The 24,733-nt window shown below is 37.5% G+C and overlaps 1 protein-coding gene across 2 annotated transcripts in view; it reads left to right on the top strand.

Annotated features, from left to right (window-relative positions):
• The first annotated feature begins 7,303 nt into the window (after nt 1-7,303).
• The window catches only part of PSMA8 (proteasome 20S subunit alpha 8), a 40,497-nt gene continuing 23,067 nt past the window's right edge, over nt 7,304-24,733 (top strand). For both annotated transcript variants that reach the window (XM_038543627.1, XM_038543628.1), the window contains exons 1-2: nt 7,304-7,505; nt 20,439-20,565. In XM_038543627.1, coding sequence (XP_038399555.1) covers nt 7,404-7,505; nt 20,439-20,565 — 229 coding nt within the window. In that variant the 5' untranslated portion in view covers nt 7,304-7,403. The remainder of the gene's footprint in view (nt 7,506-20,438; nt 20,566-24,733) is intronic.

Raw genomic sequence — 24,733 nt, 5'->3', positions numbered from 1 at the left:
TTCGATCCTGGGTCTCCAGGATCGCGCCCTGGGCCAAAGGCAGGCGCTAAACCGCTGCGCCACCCAGGGATCCCCTGCCTTCAATTTTAAAGGTTATTTTCACTAGAAATAGATCATCATGCCAGCTTTGCATGTATTTTCTTTTAGCATTTTAAGGTAGAATTCCATGTTACTACACAAATCAGTTCAAAGTCTTATTATCTTCTTTTTGACAATACAGCTTTTTTCTTTTTCCTTAAATAGCTTTAAGATTTTTTTTTCCTTTTTTTTTTTTTTTTTTTTTGGTTAAAAAAATTGTATTTAGATTTGTAGCCAGCTGGACTCAGTTTAGATGATCCCAATTTTGTTGGCAACATCCAAAGTTTCATAGTCAGGAGCCAGTTGAACATATGCTTTCTTCTCTCCATCAGGCCTGATCAAGGTGTTGACATTGACCACATCAATGTCATAGAGCTTTTTCACAGCATGTTTGATTTGGTGCTTGTTGGACTGGACATCCACAATGAACACAAGTGTGTTGTTGTCTTCTATTTTCTTCATGGCTGACTCAGCAGTCAGGGGGAACTTGATGATGGCATAGTGATCAAGCTGGTTTCTCCTGGGGACACTCTTTTTTTTTTTAATTTTTATTTATTTATGATAGTCACAGAGAGAGAGAGAGAGAGAGAGGCAGAGACATAGGCAGAGGGAGAAGCAGGCTCCATGCACCAGGAGCCCGACGTGGGATTCGATCCCGGGATCCCCTGGGGACACTCTTTCGAGGATATTTGGGCTGCCTTCAGAGACACAGGATCTTGGGTCGTTGGAATGTAGGTGAGGTGCAGATCTATTTTTTTTTTTTTTTCTGACTGTGGACAACTTTTAGCACCTCTTTTTTTGACTTTCAAAGCCTTTGCTTTGGCCTTGGCTTTGGGAGAGGCAGGAACTTCCTTTGCCTTCAGCACCATCCTCATGAAAGGTGCTTTAAGATTTTCTCAGTGTCTTTGGTTTACATTGGATTTATTGTGGCTTTCCTAAGTGTGAATTTCTTTTATTTATCCTTCTTGCTGTTAATAGTTTTTCTTAAATCTGTTAGTTGATTCATTTGCCAGTTTGAAAATATCTAAACAAAATATCTTTATATGTTGTTTCTGTCTTTTTTTTTTTTTTTAACCTCCAGTTGGGAGTCTGGTACTCCAGCTACACCTACATTTGGTTTTTCACCATACCCACTATGTTTTAGATTATTTTTCAGTGTTCTCTATCCTCTTATCTCTCTCTGCTTTGATATAGAGATTTTAAATACACACACACACACACACACACACTTATTTTATTATCTTCTAATTCCCTACTTCTCTTTTCAACTAGGTCTGATTTTAAGCCTGATTATTAAGCTCTTAATCTCAATTAATATAGTATTCATTTCTACAGTTTCCAAAACACTCTTCATTAATAGCTCTGGTCCCTGCTGAAAATCTTTTTTTTTTTTTTAATTTATTTATTCATGGGAGACAGAGAGAGAGAGAGAGAGAGAGAGAGAGAGAGGCAGAGACACAGGCAGAGGGAGAATCAGGCTCCATGCAGGGAGCCCGACGTGGGACTCGATCCCGGGTCTCCAGGATCACGACCAGGGCTGCAGGTGGTGCTAAACCGCTGAGCCACCGGGGCTGCCCTCCCTGCTGAAAATCTTGATCTTGTTTTTAATCCCTTGCATAGGGGCCTGAATGGCTCAGTTGGTTAAGCATCTGCCTTCAGCTCAGGTTATGATCCCAGGATTCTGAGACGGAGCCCCAGGGGCTTCCTGCTCAATGGGGAATCTGCTTCTCCCTCTCCTCCCCACTTGTGCTCTCTCTTGCTTTCTCTCTCTCTTGCTATATCTGTCTCTCTCTCAAATAAATAAAATCTAAAAAAAAGAAATCCCCTGCATATAATTAACATGTTTTAAAAATCTGTATTTGATAACTCCATTATCTGGATCTTGTATTAGTCTGCTTCTATTGCCTGTTGTTTCTCTTGTTCTTTGGTCATATGATCTTTTTGTGTATGCAGGCTTACTTTTGATAGAGCACAGGATACTACATATGAGAAATTGCAACAATTTGAGGTTCTGTATGATGTTGTCTTCCTCTACAGAGGATTCACTTTTGCTTTTGGCAGGCAATTAATCCTCTAGGGTATTAGTAATGCTTTGTTCCAGTGCTTCCCAACTTTTTGGCCTTAGGAATACTTTTACCATCCTAAAAATTATTGAAGACGCTGAAGAGCTTTCATTTATGTGGGCTATATCTATCAATATTTACCACATTAAAATTAAAACATTTTACTTATTTATCATTAAAAAGTTAAACTCATTACCTATTTACACATTTCATATATTCTATTAAAATGCCTATATTTTTTCAGGATGCCTGGGCGGCTCAGTCAGTTAAGCATCCAACTCTTGGTTTAGGCTCAGGCCATGATCTCAGGGTTGTAGGATCGAGTCCTGAGCCAGGCTCTGCACTCAGTGGAGAGTTGGCTTGAGATTCTTTCTCTCCTCTCCGTCCTTCCCTCCCCCTCACTCACATGTGCTCACTCTTGTGTGCTCCCTCTCTAAAATAAATAAATCTTTTCAATAAATAAATAAAATAAAATGAAAAACCTGTATTTTCCAAAATTTAAAACCATTAATGAGAATAATGAAATTGTAAATCTTTTTTAATATCCAGCTTAAAAGAATACAGCTGGATTCTTAGATCTGCTTCTACATTCAAACAGTTTTAAAATGTTATTTAGGTTGAAATATATTGGGGAAACAATGTCACCAAAATATATTGGAAAACAACATTTTTTATAGCCTTTTTAGTCACTTCAGATCAATTATTCAGTGATTTCAATCACTGGATACTCTTTGTTACTAGACCAACATTCAAAATGTGATAGTTCTTAAAGTTAGTTGAAATGTGTCATCTAAAATCACATCAATGAAATTTTAGTACTCTTTTTACATTAAAATCTACTAGTCTGTGTAGGAATTTGAATGTCTTTTTTATTTTTGCATGATTGTGTATGATTTATGCTTTGGTCACTGGAAGATCCTGGTTCACTGAGTTATGCATATTTTCCAAATGTAGCACTATATAAAAAAAATCACATTTTATTAACACCACCAATCTCATCAGTAAAGTAGTTAATTATGGACAAATTGTCAAGTTCATGGTGATGGATATAAATTTTTCAAAATTCTGATTTTTGCTTTAAAAGCTTAAACCTTTTTTTAATGATTATTTATTTATTTATTTGAGAGAGAACGCAAGCAAGTATGGGGATGGTGAGGGAGAAGCATCCTCCCTGCTGAGCAGGGAGCCCAATGCAGGGCTCAATCCCAGGATCTGGAGATCATGACCTGAGCAAAAGGCAGGTGGCCCCAAAACTTGAATTTTATCTTTGGAAATATACCGTCTGTTGTTTTTCTTAGAGTGATAGGCTAATATTGTTTATTTTCAGCAGTGTCTGCCCAAATATCTAACTCTGAATAACCATATGTCAGTCACTCTTTCAGGTATAAATGATATTCCATGATAAAGGGGGCTGGTACAGCTAGCAACTCAAAGATTTACAAAAGTGCTTTATCTCAAGCTAACCACCTTACTTTGAAGGCAGCAGAAGTACCTTAAGTATACTTCCCATTCTGGAAAACTAAAAATATAAGTACTCATGAGTCAAGATTTGATAAAATTAATAATTTACTGCTTATTCAATAACACTCTTAAATGAAATTGGCATTTTTTAAAAATGAAGTGCTTAGTGGTAAAGAATACAGTGGATACTAGTATAGTTTGGTATTGCTGCCTTGATTCATACTAAGGTTCCAGTAGTTTTACCCATTTCTTTTGCACTGCAAATGTAAATATTCGTATAATGAAAGGACAAATACTATTTCAGTATTATCACTATAGTTTTGATATTGTGAATTCCTTGAAAGATTTCAGGGTAATTTCAAAGATCTGCAGACCACAGTTTGAGAAACATTGGTGATGGAGCTGCCAAGTGAATGGTCAAAAAAAGAATTCTTGAGGCATTTTCAGTGCAAAAGGTGCTTTTATTATATAGCATGGGGAAAGGATCCATGGGCAGAAAGAACTACACCAGAATTGTGAGGAGTGACTGATTGTATACTTTCTAGTTGGTGGGGGTTATGGGTAACAGAAGTCTCTAAGGAATTTGTGCTTGTTGAGAGCAAGGTCTCCAGGACCTTGGAGGGCTAGCTATTAAGATAATGTTGCTTTTAGTCTCTAATAAAACATCAACATTAAGGCAGCCATGAGTTCCTTGAGGAATGTCACCCTCTACATGTCTCAGGTATTCATCAGTGGGCTGTGAATTGCAAGGAGATGTAAATTTTTTTTAGGAGATTTAATTTTACCTACATTTCTGTTACTTTTGTTCTCTTCATCAACTGCTTTATTCCAATCTTTAACTAAGGTGATGAAAAACTTAGTGGTAGTTCTTGTAAGAAGAGGTCTACTTTGGGTTCACTCTTAGTTCTGGGTTGTGGTTCTTTGGGTCCCAAACAAAAAGTCTACAACATCTTCACCATGACCCTATACCTTGACTGACTTTGAAATCTAATTTCTGTCTATCAAAAGTCTGCTTCACTACTCACCTAGCCACTGCAAATAGGAAAATACTTCAAGAAGAAAATGCTAGGCTTACCCCTGCAAGGGTTACTCATCTTCTGAATCTTGGCATCACAACTCTTCATTCTTTGTTAGCTATTGGAGTCAGAATATATATTTAAAAAATTTTTTTGTCCAGTATTTCTAGTAGTTCTCAATAGGAGATCTGGATGAAACCATCATGATTGTCATTGCAGGAAGTCTCTAGGCATTAAACTGTTAGTTTACACTGTCTTTATTAAGTATAAAGGTAAACTATGCTTGCTGTAAAATTTTTAAAATACAGATACTAAGTTTAAAACAGTAACTTCTCCTTCCTTACCATATCTCCTCATTCTCTTTCCAATCTCTGGATTCCTGTAAAGAAAAAAACTCTTGTCAACTTGATGTATGCCCTCTCACTCTTTTCTCTATAGATTTAGAATTATGTTTGTAGATACATTTAAAAAATATATAAGTGGGTTCATGCTACATTTTTACTCTTCCTAACTTCTCACTTATAGAATAATCTTAATTTTAGTTAGCTCAATGATTAACAACAAGAGTTAACATCTTTCAAGTGTTTATCTGTGATAGGTAATACCTTCATACATTAATATGTTATTTCACTTGCTCTTCACAACAATCTTGGGAAGTCAGTATTATTATCCCCCTTTTACAGGTCAGAAAAGTAGGTTTTAGGAAACTGAAATATACCTACCCAAAGCCTCACTGTTAAGTTGTAGTGTCAATGTGAACCCTAAGTGTGTAAAGTAATCCTTGTCAAGATTTCGATACTATCTCATTGCTGAAATACATCTATAATACATTGTAACACTTTCAAATGTCTTCCAATGAAAGCTATGGACATATTTCCTATTGATGTCAATTTCCTAGTTCTGATATTGTGTGTAATGTAACAAACTGGGTAAACTAAATTAAAGGTACAAGGGAACACTGTTACGATGATTTGATTACAACTTCCTGTAAATCTATAATTATCTTAAAATTAAAAGTCACAAAAAATTTACATACCATATGATTCCACCAGTGTAAAATTTTTTAAATGACAAAATTAGACAGATGAAGAACAGATTAATGGTTTCCAGGAGTTGGGAGCAGGGGAGAAATGGGCATGACTGTTAAATGGACAGCACAAGTAATCTTTATAGTCATGGAACAGTTGCGTATCTTGATTGTGGCAGTGGCTATAAACTGCATAGAACTATACACACATACACAAATGAGTGCATATATAAGTGGTAAAATCTGAATAGGCTCTGTGGATTATTAACAATGCCATTTCCTGGTTTTGCTATTGTACCATAGGTTATGTATGATATTACCATAGAGGGAAACCGGGTGAAGGGTAGAGGGGACCTCTCTGCATTTTTCTGAAGTCTCCCGTCATTTGTAAGTATTTCAAAGAATAAATTATGATTACTTAATAAAATGCTAAAACACTTCTTACATAATAGTTTCCTGTAAATGTTGGTGTAACATAACATTCATTGTAAAATTTCATGAACTCTTGAAAAGGTAGAGCGAGTTGTTTTGGTTAGGAATTACTATTTTGTTTTCAGTAGAGCCAAGTTTTTCAATAGTTTCTAATATTAAGAAATTAGATGGCAGGTAAATACAAATTGCTTTTAGTAGTCAACTAAAATTCTGAATTAAATATTAGGAATTAAAGGTGTTGAGTTTTTCTCTTTTGTAGGTAATTATTCTTTTTTTCTTTGTTTTAGTTAAGGTTCATTTCACCAAGGGTAAGATCCTCCCCAATGGGAAACAATATATATTAAATACTACATGGAAAGCAATAATAATAGCTAAACTTACCTTTTACTACCCACCAGACACCATTTTAAATTATTTATGCCTACAAACACATGTAAACCTGAGCGTAACACTTTGCCACCGCGTTTTAAACATCCCCATTTTATAAATGAGGACAAAGAGACAAGAGTTGTTTCACAGGCAGAAATGTTGCACCTGTTTAAAGACTTTCTACTATCGTTACATTTGCAGAAATCTTTTAAGTAGCATACTTTTTTTTTTTAAGTAGCATACTTTTGGACTTTAAAAGAATTTCTTTGATTAAAATAGTATCAAAAAATAAATAAATAAATAAATAAATAAATAAATAAATAAATAAAATAGTATCATCTTAATTCCTGTCATTAGCAGAAAATAAAAATCCTCTGCATTCACAGGCAGAAAATGAAAACAAAACAAAACAAAACCCACTACTTCGAAAATTTTAATTTCTCTCCTTGACTTAAACGTTGTTAAGACACGTGAGAGCGAGAAATGAAATTTACAACTTGAAGCTAAACTGAAGAGGCTGAAATTTAACTTCCCACCGGTGCTCTGCCAGGTTTGCGAAAACCAAAATACCTGATCGCTGACTTTCTCTTCGCGAAGCCCTCGTCTTGGCCGTCATTTTTGTAACTGGAGTGATCTGACAGCACCGTGGGGCAACACCGTGGCGGGGAGCTGGGAAGCGTGCACCAGGCGTAAGGGTAGCAGAGGGACTCTGCCCTCCCAGGGCACAGGGCACAGCCGCGCACAGCCAGCGAGGCGGGAACCAGGACCTCTGCGCCGCTCCGAGGGCGCCAGGACTCCCAGAAGGCATCTCGGGGGCTTGCGCGAGCACTTCCGGGAGGCACCTCGAGGCCCTGGGCAAGCACTTCCGGGTAGCACGTGGCAGCCGCAGTGGCTCTTGCGCACGTCTCTCCAGCGGCAGCGTCGTTGACACCGCAGGAATTGGCCTAGGCGTGTGCCATGGCATCGCGGTATGACCGGGCAATTACGGTCTTCTCCCCAGATGGACACCTTTTCCAAGTGGAATATGCCCAGGAAGCAGTGAAGAAAGGATCCACGGCGGTGAGCGAACAACTCCTTCACGGCCCCCGGCCGTGCCTTCCTTACCCCGCTACCCCAGCCCGAGGCCCCGGCGTAGGGAGTCAGAAAAGGCGAGTCTCCCACTTGTGAAAATTGCGGCCTTTTTATTGGGAGAGACGCCCTTTCCGAAATTTGGGCTGGAAGCGGCGGAGTAAAATTCGGTAGATTTCATAGGTGTGCAGCTGCTTTTGAAGAACGATAGCTACAGACCTAAAACTAGGGTGTGAGTTGAAGCCTTGGTTTTAGAAGAGGTATTTATGCTAACAATAAGGGAAGAAAAAACTTCTTCCAGCCAGTAAAAGCCTTCCTGAATGCACTTCCTCAGGAATCTGTAGATGCGTGGAAAAGTGACGGTTCCTTCATATGGGCACTCTTGTTTAATAGTAGTTTATGCCATGCCTGCCCTGAAATACGGACAAATCCATGTAAAATTGAATCCTTTGCCAAGGAAATGGTCAAGAACGCTAAGCCAGTTGCCATACGTTTCCACCTGCTAAAAGTAATTGTCCTAAGAGACTTTTACCCGAATATTTGGCAGCCTTTTAGACGCTCTAAGCACCAAAAATCTCCCCCATTCTTTTGCCACTTTGTTCTTTGTTTGTTCAAATAATGCTGGAATTTCTTGAAAGATGATTCCCTATTTCATATTTACGTATCCACATTTCTGAAAAAACTTTCAAATATTCAGGGTAGCAGTAATGCTCCTGCCAAATTTTAATTACATTTAATAATCATAATGATTTGTAAAAATTAAAAAGGACAAAACTACCCTGGTGACCAAGGAACTATTACCCCAAATCTTCTAAGTCCTAACCTGTGAGTTCAGAAAGAAACAATTTTTTTTTTAATCTCTCGAATTTCATGAGCATGTTTGTTATGTATTTTGGAAATTGAGACCCTAGGTATGGGAATACACAGTGCATTTCTGAGTCTAGCAGTATCTCTATTTTCCCTTACTTTCCATACCAATTTAGTTATGGAAGGAAATAATTCACTTTTATTATAAATCTATCAAATGTAAAGTGGTTAAAAAAAACACTAGCAAGAATCTTACCATTTTTTAAGTATTTTTCTATTTAATTGGGCCCTCTAGTTTTGCTTCTGTTTTATAAGTAATTTTTTTAGAATTGTAAATTTAAGAAAGGCCTGATGTAGCTTAAACCAAAAGGGTACCATTTTGATAAAAACAAAAAGTTGTGTAATCCCCAGCAAGGCATGAAGCATATGGTTAGAAAATAATGCCCAAGTTTTAGAGCCTAAAATAAAGGAAGTAATGGGAGAAGACTGGGGTGTAATAAGAAGCCACGTTGGCTCATTTAAAATGTTTTAAGAATGCTATAGAACTGATTGATAGTTCCTTTGTAATGAGCTGTAAAAGGGTAAGGATATAAAGATACCTATAGTGGGCATTTTTAAAGATACATTGGAAGGATGAGACAAGTTTTTATCTCAGGATTCTGAAATTATAATTTGCATCTTTGTTCATTGTGTTTCCTTGAGGGTGCTATGACCTTTTATGTGGGGTAAAGTTTATAATGGCACCTCTTTATTAAAATATGTTAGAAAATATTCTGTCTATAAACAACAGTTGTTATAATGAGTTGTAAATAAGCCCAAGGTTGGCTAGTTTTGGCCAGTAGATGAATGAAAAAAAAAAAAGAAATATTATTTAGTAATAAAGAAGTTATAGGAACCACAATTAGAGACTTGGGTTCTACTTCATTCTTGGTGATTATCTTACAGCACAAAGTGAGGCAAGGGCCTTTTCTTTTTCCTTTAGTTTCTTTTTCTGTAAATGAAAAATACGTTTGAATAGCATTTTGGAGAGGTAATACCTTTCTTCAGAAAAACACAAAAAACAAAAACCAATGAATCCTTTGCAGTATTCCCATGAAAAAGGTAAGATTTACTATCATTCCTCATCCTGTCCTTTGCCTGACCCCAAACTATTACTAGCTCCATGTTTCCTGCTTTTTCAAATCTTAGCTTCACATTCTGGCCATCAAAGTGTTCTATAATCCTTATCCACCCTCTTTAATTAATGGGGTAGCTTCATGGTTTTACTCACATATATTTGTGGGTAGAAGAGAAAACACTTTCATTTTTGCCACACTCTCTCTTATTTATCCTTAGACAATCTCTGTACATTTCTTCTCCTTGATGAAGCCTTCTCTGATCTCCTCCAGGCATCATGGCTCATATTCTTTTTCTGAATTTATAATATGTACCACATAGCATTGTAGAGTATCTCCTATTTGGCCATGTATTCTCTTTAATTTCAGGTATATTTAATAGTCTTCTCATACCAACTGGATAGTAAGGTCTTTCAGAATCTAGGTAGCATAATTCTTCCTGTATTTCTACCACATGATACACTACAGTGGAGGGGCAAGGTAAAAAGTAAGCCTTTAAGTAGAGTTTCCTTTGTACCAAGTATTTTGTGTACGTTATGTAATGTTAAGGATAGTATTTAATCCCCTTTTTATATGTGTGGAAACTGATTCAGAAACTTTGATAGCTTGCTGAAGGTAACCAGCTAGAAAGTGATGGAGCCCATATTCACACTTAATTTTTTTCCAGTTCCAAAGCCTCTGCTCTTTGCATTGTATCATGCAGTTAATTCAATAAATACTTTTATGTTAAGTAGCTGTCAGTACCATGAATGTGGAAGCCAGGTATATAACGCAAAAGGCAACTAGCTTCTCTCAGCTACAGTTTAATAGTAAAATAGGTAGCAAAGTAGCACCTGCTTCATAGGGCTGATGTGAAAATTAAATGAGCTAATAATATGTGTTAAGCATCTTGCACAGTGTTTGGTTCACAGCAGGTACTTAATAAAAGCTATTATTTACTATCTCTTCATTTTCTCTTTTCCCTTCACTTTTGTCTGTGATTCTTCTAGTGCATTCGTTTATTATTTCAGGACATTTTTGTTGATACACTTATGTATGCCAAACATGGTGCTGGGTCCTAGGGTTTCAGAATGAATAAGATAGATTCACTCCCTGTCCTTAAGGAGCTTACTATCTAGCAGGCACTTTGGATGATTAAGTAAATAGTCCTAACAAGGCCTAAAGTCATCATGAGTATTATGAGGGGGAGAGAGTATAGGAACTCTAGGTGTTAGGGAGGTTCTCCTGAGGAAGTAGTATATAAATAGACACTTGAAAGATGAATGGTAGCCAGGTTGAAAAGTGGAAAGAAGAAAGAGTATTTTAGACAAAGGAAATAGCATGTAGAAGACCAAATAACAAAAAGTAACTATATTCTATGAATTGGAAGGCATTCCAGATTGCTGAAGCAATGTGAAAATAGAAAAAAGTAAAGCTAGAAAGAGGGGCTGTATCATAGAATGACTTTAAGGAAATAAGAGGCTTTGAAGAGTTTTAATGTACCTGTTGTCATTCTCTAGATCACTACTGATCTGTCCTTCTAGTAACAGTCTACATTTGTCCAAGCACAGAGGTACTCACATGACCCAGGTAGAATCATTTATAGTTTCTGTTCTCCTGGACACAGTGATGAGCACGCGACTCAAATCTAGCCAATATAAGTCCATCCTTAGGACTTTTTAGACTAGAGATAGTGGTAGTTTTTTTTTTTTTTTTTAATCTGGGATAACTTGTTAGGATGTGTGTCCAAGATTGCCAGTGGCCATCTTTTTTTTCTGTATCAGGGAAAGCTTCTCTACATAAAGAGAGCAAAAGGCCAATACACAGAGAGTAAATACTATAGTCCCTAGATCTTTTTATTCCAAGTCCAGCTCTGTGCTGTCTCAGTATGCTTAGTGAGAAATGATCTTTACTAGTACAAGTTTTTAAGTAGAGGAATACCACATTCAGATTTTTTTTTCATGTTTTTATTTTTCAAAGATTTCTCAGACTCCAGGGTAGTCAGTGGATTGAATGATATCAAGACTGAAAGCAGGGAAACCATATAGGAGTCTGTGAAGCAATCCAGCTGACAGATAATTGGAGCAGAAGTGGGAATAAGGCAGATTCCAGAGAAACTTTAGTGGTATATTTGATACAATTTGCTTATTATTTATGTGGTATGGGGGAGGGAGAGTAGGAGGTACTGAAGAAAGAGGATTTAGCCTCTTAGTACATGGCCCTACTATTTCTTAGGGAATATGAAGCTCTAAGTTTGACTGAAGGATTGAGGTTTGGACTTGTTGAGGTTGAGATGCTTATGGGAACTATAGTAGGTAACCTCTAAAATGACCTCCAGTGATCCCCACTTTCTGGTGCTCATGCCCTTGTGTAATCCTCTCCCCTTGGGTGTGGGCTGAATCTAGTGACTTGCTTCTAGGGAATGGGATAGGCAAAAGTGACGGGATGTCACTTTAGAGGCTAAGTTACAAAAAGATGGTGACTTATCTCTTGTTCATCCTCTTTCATTCTTGCTTGCTTGTTCTTGTGAAACATAGCTGCCATTTTGAGTTGCCCTATGGAGGATCCTATGTAGCAAGGAATTGAGAGAAGCTTCTGTTCAAGACACAGTAAGAAACTGAGATCCTTAGTCCCAACAATCTGTGAGGAACTGAATCTAACAATCACGCAAGCGAGCTTGGAAATGGATTGTCCCTCATGAGCCGTGACATGAGTGCAGTCCTAGAGGGCAATTTGATTGTAGGCTTGTGAGAGACCCTAAACCAGAGGGTAAACTGTGTCCATATTCCTGACCCACAGAGACTATGAGGCATGAGTATATCTAAATATATGTGTTTGGAACTCAGGAGATTGATCTGGGCTGGAGATAGTAATTTTGACTGCATCATTTCTCTCCCCTGCTCAAAATGTATGTTGAAGATCAAGTAAAAGAGTATTATTGAGTATTCTTCTTTACTAATGTACTATGTAGAGTTTAGCCCACAACCATAAGAGACTTTAGTAACTTGCATGTAGTCGACCTTGACTAAATTCTGAGAGGAGTGGGGCTAGAAACCATGTTGCCATCAGCTAAGGGATGATGACAATATTTGGGCTTGAAGGGTTTGAGAGAGGAGTGAGATTGAAGTGAAGTGGTCTTTAAGACTTTGTTTAAGATAAGGGAGACTTGGGGATCCCTGGGTGGCCCAGCGATTTAGCGCCGCCTTTGGCCTGGGGTGTGATCCTGGAGACCTGGGATCAAGTCCTGCGTTGGGTTCCCAGGCATGGAGCCTGCTTCTTCTTTGCCTATGTCTCTGCCTCTCTCTCTCTCTGTCTGTCTATCATGAGTAAATAAATACATCTTAAAAAAAAAAGATAAGGGAGACTTTAGCATGTGTTTAAATTGTTGGTGAGAAAAAGCCGATAGAGAAATTCAAGATTTGTTTGTTTTATGTTTATTTTATTTATTTTTAACTTTATATTATGGTATATTTTGAACACACAAAGATATAAAGGGAATACCATAATGAACCTCTGTATACCTATTACCCAGCTCCAGCAATTATCAACATTTACCAACCTGTTTTATCTTTCCCCAACTTTTCCCTCTTTCCATTGGAGTAATTTTAATTGAATTTTTTATTGAGATAATTGTAGATTTCACATGCAGTTGTAAGAAATAATAAACATAGAGATTTGGGGGCATCTAGCTGGCTCAGTTGGTAAAGCATGCAGCTCTTGATCACAGGATCATGAGTTCAAGCCTCATGTTGGGTGTAGAGATTACTTAAATATTGAAACTTAAAAAAAAAAAAGAAATAATACATAGAGATTCCTTGTGTACTTTTCCCATTTTCTGCTAATGGTAGCATTTGCAGAACTATAGCAGAATATTACAACCAGGTTATTGACATTGATACAAGCTTACCTATTTTATTCAGATTTCTCCAGTATCACTTGTACTAATTTGTATATACATTAAGTTCTGTCAGATTTTTATTGCCTGTGTACTTTCTTGTTTCCACAGTCAAAATATAAAACAGTCCCAACTCCACAAGGATTCCGTAAGCTGTTGTTTAATAACCACACCCCCCAAAAAAATAACCATACCCACCTCCTTACCCCGCCCCACACACCCTCCTATTCATAGCCCTCATTCCAGAGGCAGTCATTTGTTCACCATTTCTAAATTTTTTTCATTTCAAAATATTATGTAAATGGTATCATACAGTATGAAACCTTTGGGATTTGCTTTTTTTTCCCTTGAGGTTCATCTAAGTTGTTGTATGTATCAACGTTTTATTGCTAAGTAGTATTCCGTAGTATGGATGTACCAAAGTGTGTAACAGTATGGATGTACCAAATGTTCAAAAACATTTGGGTTATTTACAGTTTGGAGCTATTATTTATAGATATGCTCTAAAAATTTATAGAAGTTTTTTGTGTAAACATAAGTTTTTATTTCTCTGGTATAAATCAACTGCAGTTACTGGATCATATGGTAATTGCACGTTTGGTTTTATAAGTAACTACTAAATTGTTTCCCAGAGTAGCTGTATCATTTTACATCCCTACCAACATTTTGTGTTACTATTTTTCATTTTATTCATTCTGATAAGTGTATAGTGATACCTCATCTTGGTTTTAAATCAGTTGTTAAATGGCTAATGATGTCAAACAGATTTTCATGTGCTCATTTGCCATCTGTATGTCTTCTTCAGTGAAATATCTTTCGTGTCTTTTATCCACTTTCTAACCGGATTGGTTTTTCCACTATTGAGTTTCGACAGTTCTTCATATATTCTAGATTCTAGTCTTTCGTCAGATATGGGTTTGCAAATATTTTCTCCCTCTTTGTAGCTGGTGTTTTCATCTTCACATGGACTTTGATAGAGCAAAGTTTGTAATTTTGATGAGACCCAGATTAACAATTTTTCCTCTTATGGTTCATATTTTTTGGTGTCAAGTTTAAGAACCCTTTGCCTATATCCCAAAATTTTCCTCCTGTATTTTTTCCCAGAAGTTTATAGTTTTGCATTTAACATTTAAATCTGTGATCTATTTGAGTTAACTTTTGTATATAGTGTGAAGTATAGGTTGAAATTCATTCTTCAGTGGAGTGTTTTAAAATAAATCCCAGATAACAAGATATTTCATCAATAAGTATTTTGGCATGCATCTCTGAAAAATAAAGTTCTTTTTTTTAAAAAGATTTTTATTTATTTATTCATGAGAGACACACAGAGAGAGGGGCAGAGACATAGGCAGAGGGGAAAGCAGGCTCCATGCAGGAAGCCCAATGTGGGACTCGATCCAGGGACTCCAGGATCACACCCTAAGCCAAAGGCAGATGCTCAACCACTAAGCCAGCCAGGCGTCTCAATAAAGTTGTTTCTTAAGACCATTATCACTTCTAATTAGTCTACCTTCTTATTTCCCACACTGCTCATAAAATATCTCTTTGTAATTGTGTTGTTTGAGTCTGAATCTAAAGTCCATGTACTGTGCTTAGCCCTTAGGTATCTGTTTTATCCTTGAACAGCATCTCCTCTTTTTTTCATGGCTTTGACTTCTTGAAGAGACAGGGTTAATTATTCAATGGAGTGTCCCACTTTCCAGATTCATCTATTTCCTTGCCTTCAGAGATATTACTATTTGGAGAGACAAGTATAATGACAAATAATTATGAATGTGTTGACTGAAAGAAAAGAACAGGTTGTTGTTTAAAGAATGATAGAGGAGGACTCCTTGAGGTGAAATGGAAATTGAGACTTGAAATAGGAAGAGAAGCATTCCAGGCAGAGGGAATATTACGTATGAAAATTCAGAGGAGGGAAACAGAATTGTGCTTGAAAAAGTCTTGAAAGAAGGTAATGAAAAAAATAAAATAAAATAAGAAGGTAAGTGGCTAGAATTAGAATAACAATGACATACTATTGGAGAAATAGGCAGGAGCTAGATCATGCCCAGCTTTATAGGAAAGACTAAAGAGTTTTTTTTGTTTGTTTGTTTTTTTTAAGACTAAAGAGTTTAAAAACATTTTCTAAGTGCAGTGGAGTGCTGTGGAAGGATATTCAACTGGAGAGCAATTTGACCCTACTCAAGTTTTTAAATGTTCACCCTGGGAGTCTTGTGAAGACTAGGTGGCAGTATGGGATGAGGGTGGGAGGATGGAGAGGTGGAGAGAGTAGAAAAGTACAAAGTGAAAAATCTATTAGGCTATGCAGTCCTTTATAGTCCAGGCAAGAAATGATGGTTGCTTATACTAGAGTGTTGTTGGGAAGTTGGATAACTTTTGTAGGTAAAATGGACAAAAACAAGGTAATTGATTGGAAATGGATGGTGTGAGAGGAGGAGCTATAAAGGATAACTGGGTTTTTGACTTGAACATTAGAATGGACGATGACTCATTTTCTCAGATGATTCTGGCTGCCAGTTTTGTAAAGACCAACAACAGGCTTGAGCAACGGAAACTTGATCAAAGCAAAAGGGCCCACAGTGACCCCCAGGCTCCTGGCTGACTACAGACAGGCCCATCAGGCAACCCACCTCAAAATATCCATAGGCCATAACTAATCAATGGGCTACTTACAACCAGGCACAGTTTAAAAAGGGGAAAATTCCATATGTCCCTCTACCTCCTCACCTTCCCCCTTAATTTTATTTATTTTAATTAATTTATTTTTAAAGATTTTATTTATTTGATAGCATAAGCAGGGGGAGCAGCAGGCAGAGGGAGAGGGAGAAGCAGGCTCTTTGTCTAGCAGGGAGCCTGACACGGGGATCGAGCCCCAGACCCCAAGAGGACAATCCAAACCAAAAGGAAGATGTTTAACTGAGCCACCCAAGCACCCCTATTTTTATTTTTTATTTTATTTTTTAAATATTTTATTTGTTTGAGTGAGAGAGTACGCTCAAGCAGGGAGAAGGGCAGAGGGAGAGAATCTCAAGCAGACACTATGCAGACCATGGAGCCTGATGCAGGGCTTGAACCCAGGATCCTGAGGTCATGACCTGAGCTGAAATCAAGAGTTGGATGCTTACCGACTGAGCCACCCAGGCACCCCTTATTTTATTTTATTTTATTTTATTTTATTTTATTTTATTTTATTATTTTATTTTATTTTATTTTATTTTATTTTATTTTATTTTATTTTATTTTATTTACTTTATAGGTAGGTTCCACATCCAGTATGGAGCCCAGCATGGGGTTTGAACCCTGAGATCAAGCCCTGAGCTGAGGTCAAGGGTTGAATGCTTAACAGACTAAGCTAAGCCACCCAGATGCACCCTCACCTTGCCCCCTCAAATATGGCCCCCACCCACTGCCTCCTGGCAGACAGCCTCTCCTTTACTGTTCTGCTCGCTACTCCTTCACAATATATTTTTTTTAAATATATATATATATATTTTTAAATTTTTATTTATTTATGATAGTCACAGAGAGAGAAAGAGAGAGAGGCAGAGACACAGGCAGAGGGAGAAGCAGGCTCCATGCACCGGGAGCCCGATGTGGGATTCGATCCCGGGTCTCCAGGATCGTGCCCTGGGCCAAAGGCAGGCGCCAAACCGCTGTGCGGCCCAGGGATCCCCTTCGCAATATATTTAATAAACCTCTATCTCCTTTGTTCTGCTTCTAGTGAATTAATTTATCACCTGTGCCACTGGCTTCTACCCAGTTGTCACCCCCATACATATACTTGAATGGGAGAGATACCACCACAAGTTTGTGATACTTCTAACAAGTTATGAAAGAGTCTTTACAAATAGTCTTCCTGCTTTTCAGTGTTGTTTTTAAACTAGGTGTGGGTGTTGAATTTTATCAAATGCTTTTATAGCTTTTATCATTTGCTTTCTGCTATTTAATTGTTTTAGTCAGGACTATTTCAGTTACAGGCATCAGAAAGCCAACTCAAACTGATTTAAACAAAAACTGAGGATGAGTTTGAACTACATGGATTCACTTATTCTCAAATTTTTTACAATATAGTACCATAAATGTATATCTCTTCCTTATGATTTTCTTTTTTTCTTATGATTTTAATATTTTCTTTCTCTACCTTAATTTATTGTAAGAATACAGTATATGATACATATACCATGCAGAATATGTGTTAGTCAACTGTTGATGTTAGTGGTAATGCTGCCAGGTGACGATAGGCTATTAAATATTAAGTTTTGGGGGAGTCAAAAGTTATAACGTGGATTTCCAACTGCATGAAGGGATAGGGTTGGCATCCTTAACCCCTACATTGTTCAAGGGTCATCTGTATTACTCCCTTACCCAAAGGGAGCAGGAGTAAACTTTCCTTTTAGGCTCAATTATATGGCTAGTAGGGTCTTAAATGATATCCCCAGAACTGGTAGGTGTCTGTTTTTCTTCTCCTCCTTTCTTCTATCTCCTTCTCCACCTCTTGCTTCCTTCTTATTACTTTCAGTCTCAGATGTGACCTTTCCAAGAGGTGGCTCCTAAATAGTCCTGGGACCCAGGCTCCTAGCAATAGGTAAAGAATTATCCTGTCTTCCAAACACTTTCAGCAAAACTTTAAGGACTTACTGTTTGATGAGGCTGGGCTACATTACAGCCTCAGTTAAAGACTCAGTATTTCTCCAAGAACAGTTGAAGTGCTGTTGTTATCAGAGGGGCAAAAATAACAGATCTTCCACATTGTCTGTTATAACATTTATATTAAAAGATTTACTCTTATTGACATTCCTAAAATTCACAGAACTGTAAATGTTTATGGTATATTACTGTTTTCCTGTATTGGTAGATTCTATTTGTAAATATCTTGTTTAGAATTTTTGACATCAGCTAAAAGAATTTTTGACATCAATTTTCTTCCTAAGTGAAAATCATTAGTACTTTTATTTACCTAGAAAGTGTTTTAGGGATGTCTGAGTGGCTCAGCGGTTGAGCGTCTGCCTTTCACTCCAGGTGTGGTCCCGGACTCCTGGGATGGAGTCCCACATGGGGCTCCCCACAGGGAGCCTGCTTCTCCCTCTGTGTCTATGCCTCTCTCTCTCTCTCTGTCTCTCATGAATAAACAAATAAAATATTTTAGAAAAAAGAAAATGTTTTATTTGCCAGATTTTAACATTGTTACATAGCTTTCCAAAAAAGAGGAATAATTTAAATGACATAAGAATTACCCATAACAGAAGATCAGGAAAAATTCATCCATGAACCTTCCAGGCATGACACTTGTTTTTGAAATTATTCCATGTTTGTTAGGGAGACTGGGGTTTTCTATATTTTCTTGAGTCTGCATGGGCAATTTTGAATTTAGTCTGTCATCCTTTTCACTCAGGTTTTCACATTGGTTGGCTTAGACTTACAATTTTTAAATTCTTGATTTTTCACACTTGTATACATTTTTTACACTTGCCCCTCTTGGTTAGATTAACTGAGCCATCTCTTCATTATCTTAAAAAAACTATTTCTTGGTATTACTTATCAGTTTTATTGTTTTCTCCATACTCATTAATTTCTGCTTTTTCCTTACTTCACCCTGTAAGCTTAAATACTTTTATTCCTTTTTGAACCTCTTAAATGAATTCATAATTAATTTTTAATTTGATTTTATAAAATGAGATTATGCATTTTCTTCTGAGAATAGTTTTACCCACACTAAAAGACTTTGATATTAGGATTTTCATTATAATATATTTTCTAGATAGTCTGTATTGGAAGTTTTAATTTCTTTATTAAGTCAAAACTGTTTAAGTGAGAATTCTAAAAATTCTATGTAGTGATCAATTTATTACAAGTTTGGAAAAAATACTGAGATTTTCTTGAGTCATAATATATTATATTGTTATGATGTCTCATGGCTTGATAAGAAAGCATAATCCATATAGGCTATAAAGTTTAACATGAGTCTTTTAGATGAGGGTGGGAGTGTTAAGGGAGAGCTATTGATTTTAGATAGGATGATTAGGGAAAGACCTATTAGATAAACTGACAGACTGGAATGAAGTGAGGGAACAGAAAGAGAAAAAGCCTTTATAATTTATCTTAAGTTTTATTTAATTGAAAGAGGTAATTCCAGGTCTAGTTCTGTATTTAACCTGTTCTGTATTTCTATTTAAGTGATACTAATTCAAAGCACATCTATTTGCATAGTGAGTACCAATATCACACTTAGCTACACAGCAATCATGAACATAAATACCTATATCAAGGGGTCCCTGGGTGGCTCACTTGGTTAAGTGTCTGCCTTTGGCTCAGGTCATGCCACTCCCACCTCATACACACACGCACACACACACATTCTCTCTTTCAAATAAATAAAACCTTTTTTTAAAAATAACAAATACCTATATCAAAGTATTTAGATTACCACTGTAATACAGAATTATTACAGAGAATATGGGCAGGTTTCTACAGAAGTCCCAATTTGAGAACTATTATCCTTACACATTATTCTTAAAACATTTTCCCACTTCACTCCCAAGGGAAGGAGTAGAGGGAGGAACAATAATGATTCCTCTTGTATTCATGTTTGAAATAGGTTTTGTTGATCATTGAACTAAAATGAGTGCATTTGGTCTTTCTCTTGGCTGCTTATGGCCCCCGAGCATTATCCCTACAAATTTTGAGATATATGGGAGAGCTTTCAGAATTTTATCTACTTAGTTTTCTATACTACCTCTACTACCAATACTAGTATTGCCCATTCTATAAGGAATCCATATGGATTCCCAGCATTTTCTTTCATTTTGGTTAAAATTGTTCTATATATAGTTAGTATATAGTTAGTACTTCTTCAGGCGTATTCTTTGAGTTAGGACACTCATCTAGTGTCAGCATTTGTGGTATATTCTTCCAATTCCTACCTACTTGTCTTAATTGCTTTGGGTTTGGAGAATGGACTTCTAGTAATCATGTACCTATCCAGCTGTTTTCTTGGAAGTTTACTTTTCTCAGTTTTATTGAATGGTTAGATAAAAGCTTTTCCTACAACATATGTATTAGAATAAAATTCATTTTAATGTTAAAACTGACAACTAATTATGTTTTTTTTTTTTAATCACTCGACAGGTTGGAATCCGAGGTACTGATATAGTTGTGCTTGGAGTAGAAAAAAAATCTGTTGCCAAGCTTCAAGATGAAAGAACTGTGAGAAAGATTTGTGCCCTTGATGACCATGTTTGCATGGCTTTTGCAGGTACTTATGGAACTACGGTCATGATCATAGTATGATAGGGTAATACTACAGGCTCCTCCTATAGTCATCCTGCTACATTTATGTAACACATGGAGATATGCTCCATTTCTTATTTAACACAAACAGTATACCCTATCATTTCTGGAAAATCACACCTCTATAAACATGGATTTCTGATAATTAGCTTTGATAAAACATAAATGTTTAAAGATATATATTATAGTACCTTGATTATAACTTCAGGTAGCTGTGTTTTCTTTTTAAACCTTTTACATAGAAATAATTGTATTCAGGAAGTCATTAAAAAAACATGGTGGGGGGTGGGCGCCTGAGTGGCATGGCAGGTTGAGCATCTGACTCTTGGTTTTGGCTAGGGTCGTGATCTCCATGTTGTGGGATCGAGCCTTGTGGAGAGTCTGCTTGAGATTCTCTCTCCCTCTCCCTACCCCTCCCACTTGTGTGCGAGCTCTCTCACTCTTTCTAAAATAAGTAAATCTTTAAAAAAAAAATTAAAACACAGGGAAATCTCCTTTACTGAGCTTCCCCCGATTCTAACATCTTCAAAAAATAGTACATTGACATTGTTACAAGCCACAGTTTATTCAAATTAAAGTTTTACATGCATTCATTCATGTGTGTGTGTGTGTAGTTTTATTAAGACTTATCACATGTGTAAGTTCATATTATCATCACCACAATCAAGATACATAACTCTTCCATCAACACAAGACTACCTCATGCTATTCCTCTGGCAGCCACTAATCCATTCTCTGTTCCATCTCTACAATTTTGGCATTTTGAGAATGTTCTATGAATAGAACCCTGTGATATATAACCTTTCCATCTTGGCTTTTCTTGTTCAGCATAATTCCCTTGCATTTCCATCCAAGTTGTTGCAAAGATCATTAGTCACTTGTTTTTTATGGCTGAAAAGTGTTCCATGACATGGATATACCACACTTTTGTTAACAACTCACTGGTTGAAGGACATTTGGATTGTTTCTAGTTTTTGCTCATTAGAAATAAAGCTGGTGAGAACATTTATGTACAGGTTTTTGTATGAACATAGGTTTTCCCTTTTTTGCGATAAATGCTCAAGAGTACGGTTCTTGGGTCGTATGGTAATACATGCTTAGTTTATAAAAAGCTGGCAAATTGTTTTCCAGAGTGCCTGAACTATTTTACATTCTTACTAGCAGTGTATAAATGATTCATTTTCTCTACATCCTCAGCAGCCTTTGGTGTTGTTACTATTTTTAATTTCAGACATTTTTCTAAGTATGTCGCACTATCTCGTTGTGGGTTTAATTTGCATTTGACTCATGGCTAATAATGTTGAGCAGATATTCAAGTGCTTATTTGCCTCTGTATTATTGCAAACAAGGCATGTTTCTTGTCGTGGGTGAATGCCCATGCACCCATTTTATTTTTTCTTTTTCTGAAATAAGACTTCAGTGTGCACAAAGAAAGCTCACATTACTGATAGAGAGAGGAAGGAAAGTGAGGAGGCCTTAGGGAAAAGAGTGTGGAGACAAAGGCTCTGTAGCAGAGGAGACAGCTGGCAGAAGAGAGCTGAGGAGTGGGCCAGGCAGGGAGAGGCCACATCCATTGCCTGGTGGGGCTCAGGGGCAGTGCTGAGGCAGGCTCTTGCTTTATCACAATGGTCCTCCTCTGGCCTCAGTTCTTCACTCCCTCATATTCCCTGAGCCCTGTTCATTTCACCCGAGTGCCAAGAGTCTAGGGCCACCGCTGCCCTGCCACCTTGGTCTTTCCAGGGCTTCTCTTAGTCTTTGTAGTCCTTTACAGGACTTGGGGCTGGCAGTGAGCCAGCAGCTTCTGCCAGCAGATGTAGGTCTGAGCAGCCAAGTCCTTGAATCTGGTTCAGTGTGTGGCCGGGGGCTCTTTTGGATATGGGTGCTAATATGCCAGAGCAACTGCTTGCACAGCAAGCTGCATCTCTCCCCATTGGTCTGGAGTAATGTACTGGCCATCACCCTGGCCAGTGTCAGAAAGCTGTGGCACAGGTAGCAGACCTTGTGGTCTAATTTGGCACTGGCTTTTGGCTATTGCTCCTGGCAGGGTTGCAAGGTCTCAGAGTCCAGGTACTACAAGAGGGATGATGGCCTCATGAGGGTCAGGAGCCAGCTGAGCAAAGACAGTGGGCTTTCTCTTGGCCAGAGAGGGAGTATGTCTCTTGCTGATCTAGCATCAAGGCAATGAGTATAAGGCTGAGCTGGCTTCGAAGCTATCTGCTCCAGAAGGTCACGTCTAGGAAGAACTTCATGAGTGCCAGCAGGCTGCAGTGGTGATCCAACACCTTGCTCAGGGTGCAGCACAGCAGCTGGAACTTCCCTGGCCCTTCCTGGATGTTCTTGAGGAGCAGGGGCAGAAACTCCTGGAGATAGGTTTTGGTACCGGTTTTGTCCTGATACCCCCAGGACAGCAAGTACAGTCCAGGCCAGCTCAGCACAGGACCTCAGTTAGGCCCTAGAGCCCCCATCTCTGTGTAGGCCCCTGGCTGGGCTAGGGTACCTAGCCCTAGGGTACATATTAGTGTCAGAAACTAATAAATATAGCTCAAGCTGATGTCAGAGACAGTCTCCATGGGAGTGTCCTGTTACTTCAGCTCAGGCTAGTGTCATTTTTAAATACTTGCCCACTGTACTGACAGGGTCCCTGCAGTCCCAAACTGGATTATTTCTGATATGTAAAGATAGTTCAACACATGAAAATCAATCAGTGTAATATACCGCATTAACAAAATGAAGGGGAAAACTACATGATCATCTAATTGATGCAGAAAAAGAATTTGACAAAATTCAATACCCTTTTATGATGAAAACTCAACAACCTAGGAATAGAAGGAAAAGATCTCAACATAATAAAGACAATTTATGAAAAACTCAACAGAGAACATCATAGTTAAAAAAACTGAAAGATCTTCCTCTAAGATCAGGAATAAGTCAAGGATGACTGCTTTTGCCATTTCCATTTAACATAATAAAGTCCTAGCCTGAGCAATTAGGCACGGAAAAAAAGGATCCAAATTGGAAAGGAAAATATAAAATTAGCTCTCTTTGCAGATCTTGTATATAGAAAACCCTAAAGATTCCACACACACACACAAAAAAAATGTTAAGAGGTAATAATTAAATTGAACAAAGTTTCAGGAAACAGTGTCAACACAAATCAATTGCATTTCTATATACTGACAATGAACAATCTGAAAAGGAAATTAAGAGAAATAATTTTATTTACAATAGAATCAAAAAGAATAAAATAATTAGGAATAAACTTAACCAGGGAGACAGAGGGCTTGTATACTAAAAAATATAAAACACTGCTGAAAGAAATTGAAGATGACACAAATAATTGTAAAGACAGGGGCACCTTGGTGGCGCAGTTGGTTCTGTGTCTGACTCTTGGTTTCAGCTCAGGTCATTTCAGGGTCATGAGATTGAGCCACGAATTGGGCTCTGTGCTCTCTCTCCCCCTACCCTATGCCCCTCCCCTCCCTGCATGCATACTCACTCTCTCTCTTTCTCTCTCTCTCTCAAATGAATAAATCTTTAAAAAAATAAAAAATAAAAATAAATAAAAATAAATAAATAAATATAAAGACACCCCCTAGTGGTGGATTAGAAGGCTAATATTGTTAAGATATCAGTACTACCCAAAGCAATGATGTAGTTATCCCAATCAAAATTTCAATGGGGGCAGCCCAGGTAGCTCAGTGGTTTAGCACCACCTTTAGCCCAGTGTGTGATCCTGGAGACCCGGGATCGAGTCCCGCGTTGGGCTCCCTGCATGGAGCCTGCTTCTCCCTCTGCCTGTGTCTCTGCCTCTCTCTCTCTCTCTCTCTCTCTCTCTCTCTGTCTCTCATGAATAAATAAATAAAATCTTTAAAAAAAACTCAATGGATTTGTGTTTTTTTTTTTTTTTGCAGAAATAGAAAAAAATTCATATGGAATCTCAAAACAGTGTTGAAAAATAACAAATTTGGACAATTCATGCTTCCTGATTTCTTTCTTACTACAAAGCTTACTACAAAACTTACTACAAAGCTACAGTAATCAAAATACTGTGGTACTAACATAAAGACCAAAAGAATATAATAAAGAGCCCAGAAATAATCCTCAAATATATGGCCAAATGGTTTTTATTTGAC

This window comes from Canis lupus, chromosome 7 (genome assembly GCF_011100685.1).
Source record: "Canis lupus familiaris isolate Mischka breed German Shepherd chromosome 7, alternate assembly UU_Cfam_GSD_1.0, whole genome shotgun sequence".
NCBI lineage: Eukaryota > Metazoa > Chordata > Mammalia > Carnivora > Canidae > Canis > Canis lupus.
The sequence above is the reverse complement of the archived record's forward strand: the minus strand, read 5'-3'. Positions and strand labels throughout refer to the sequence as shown.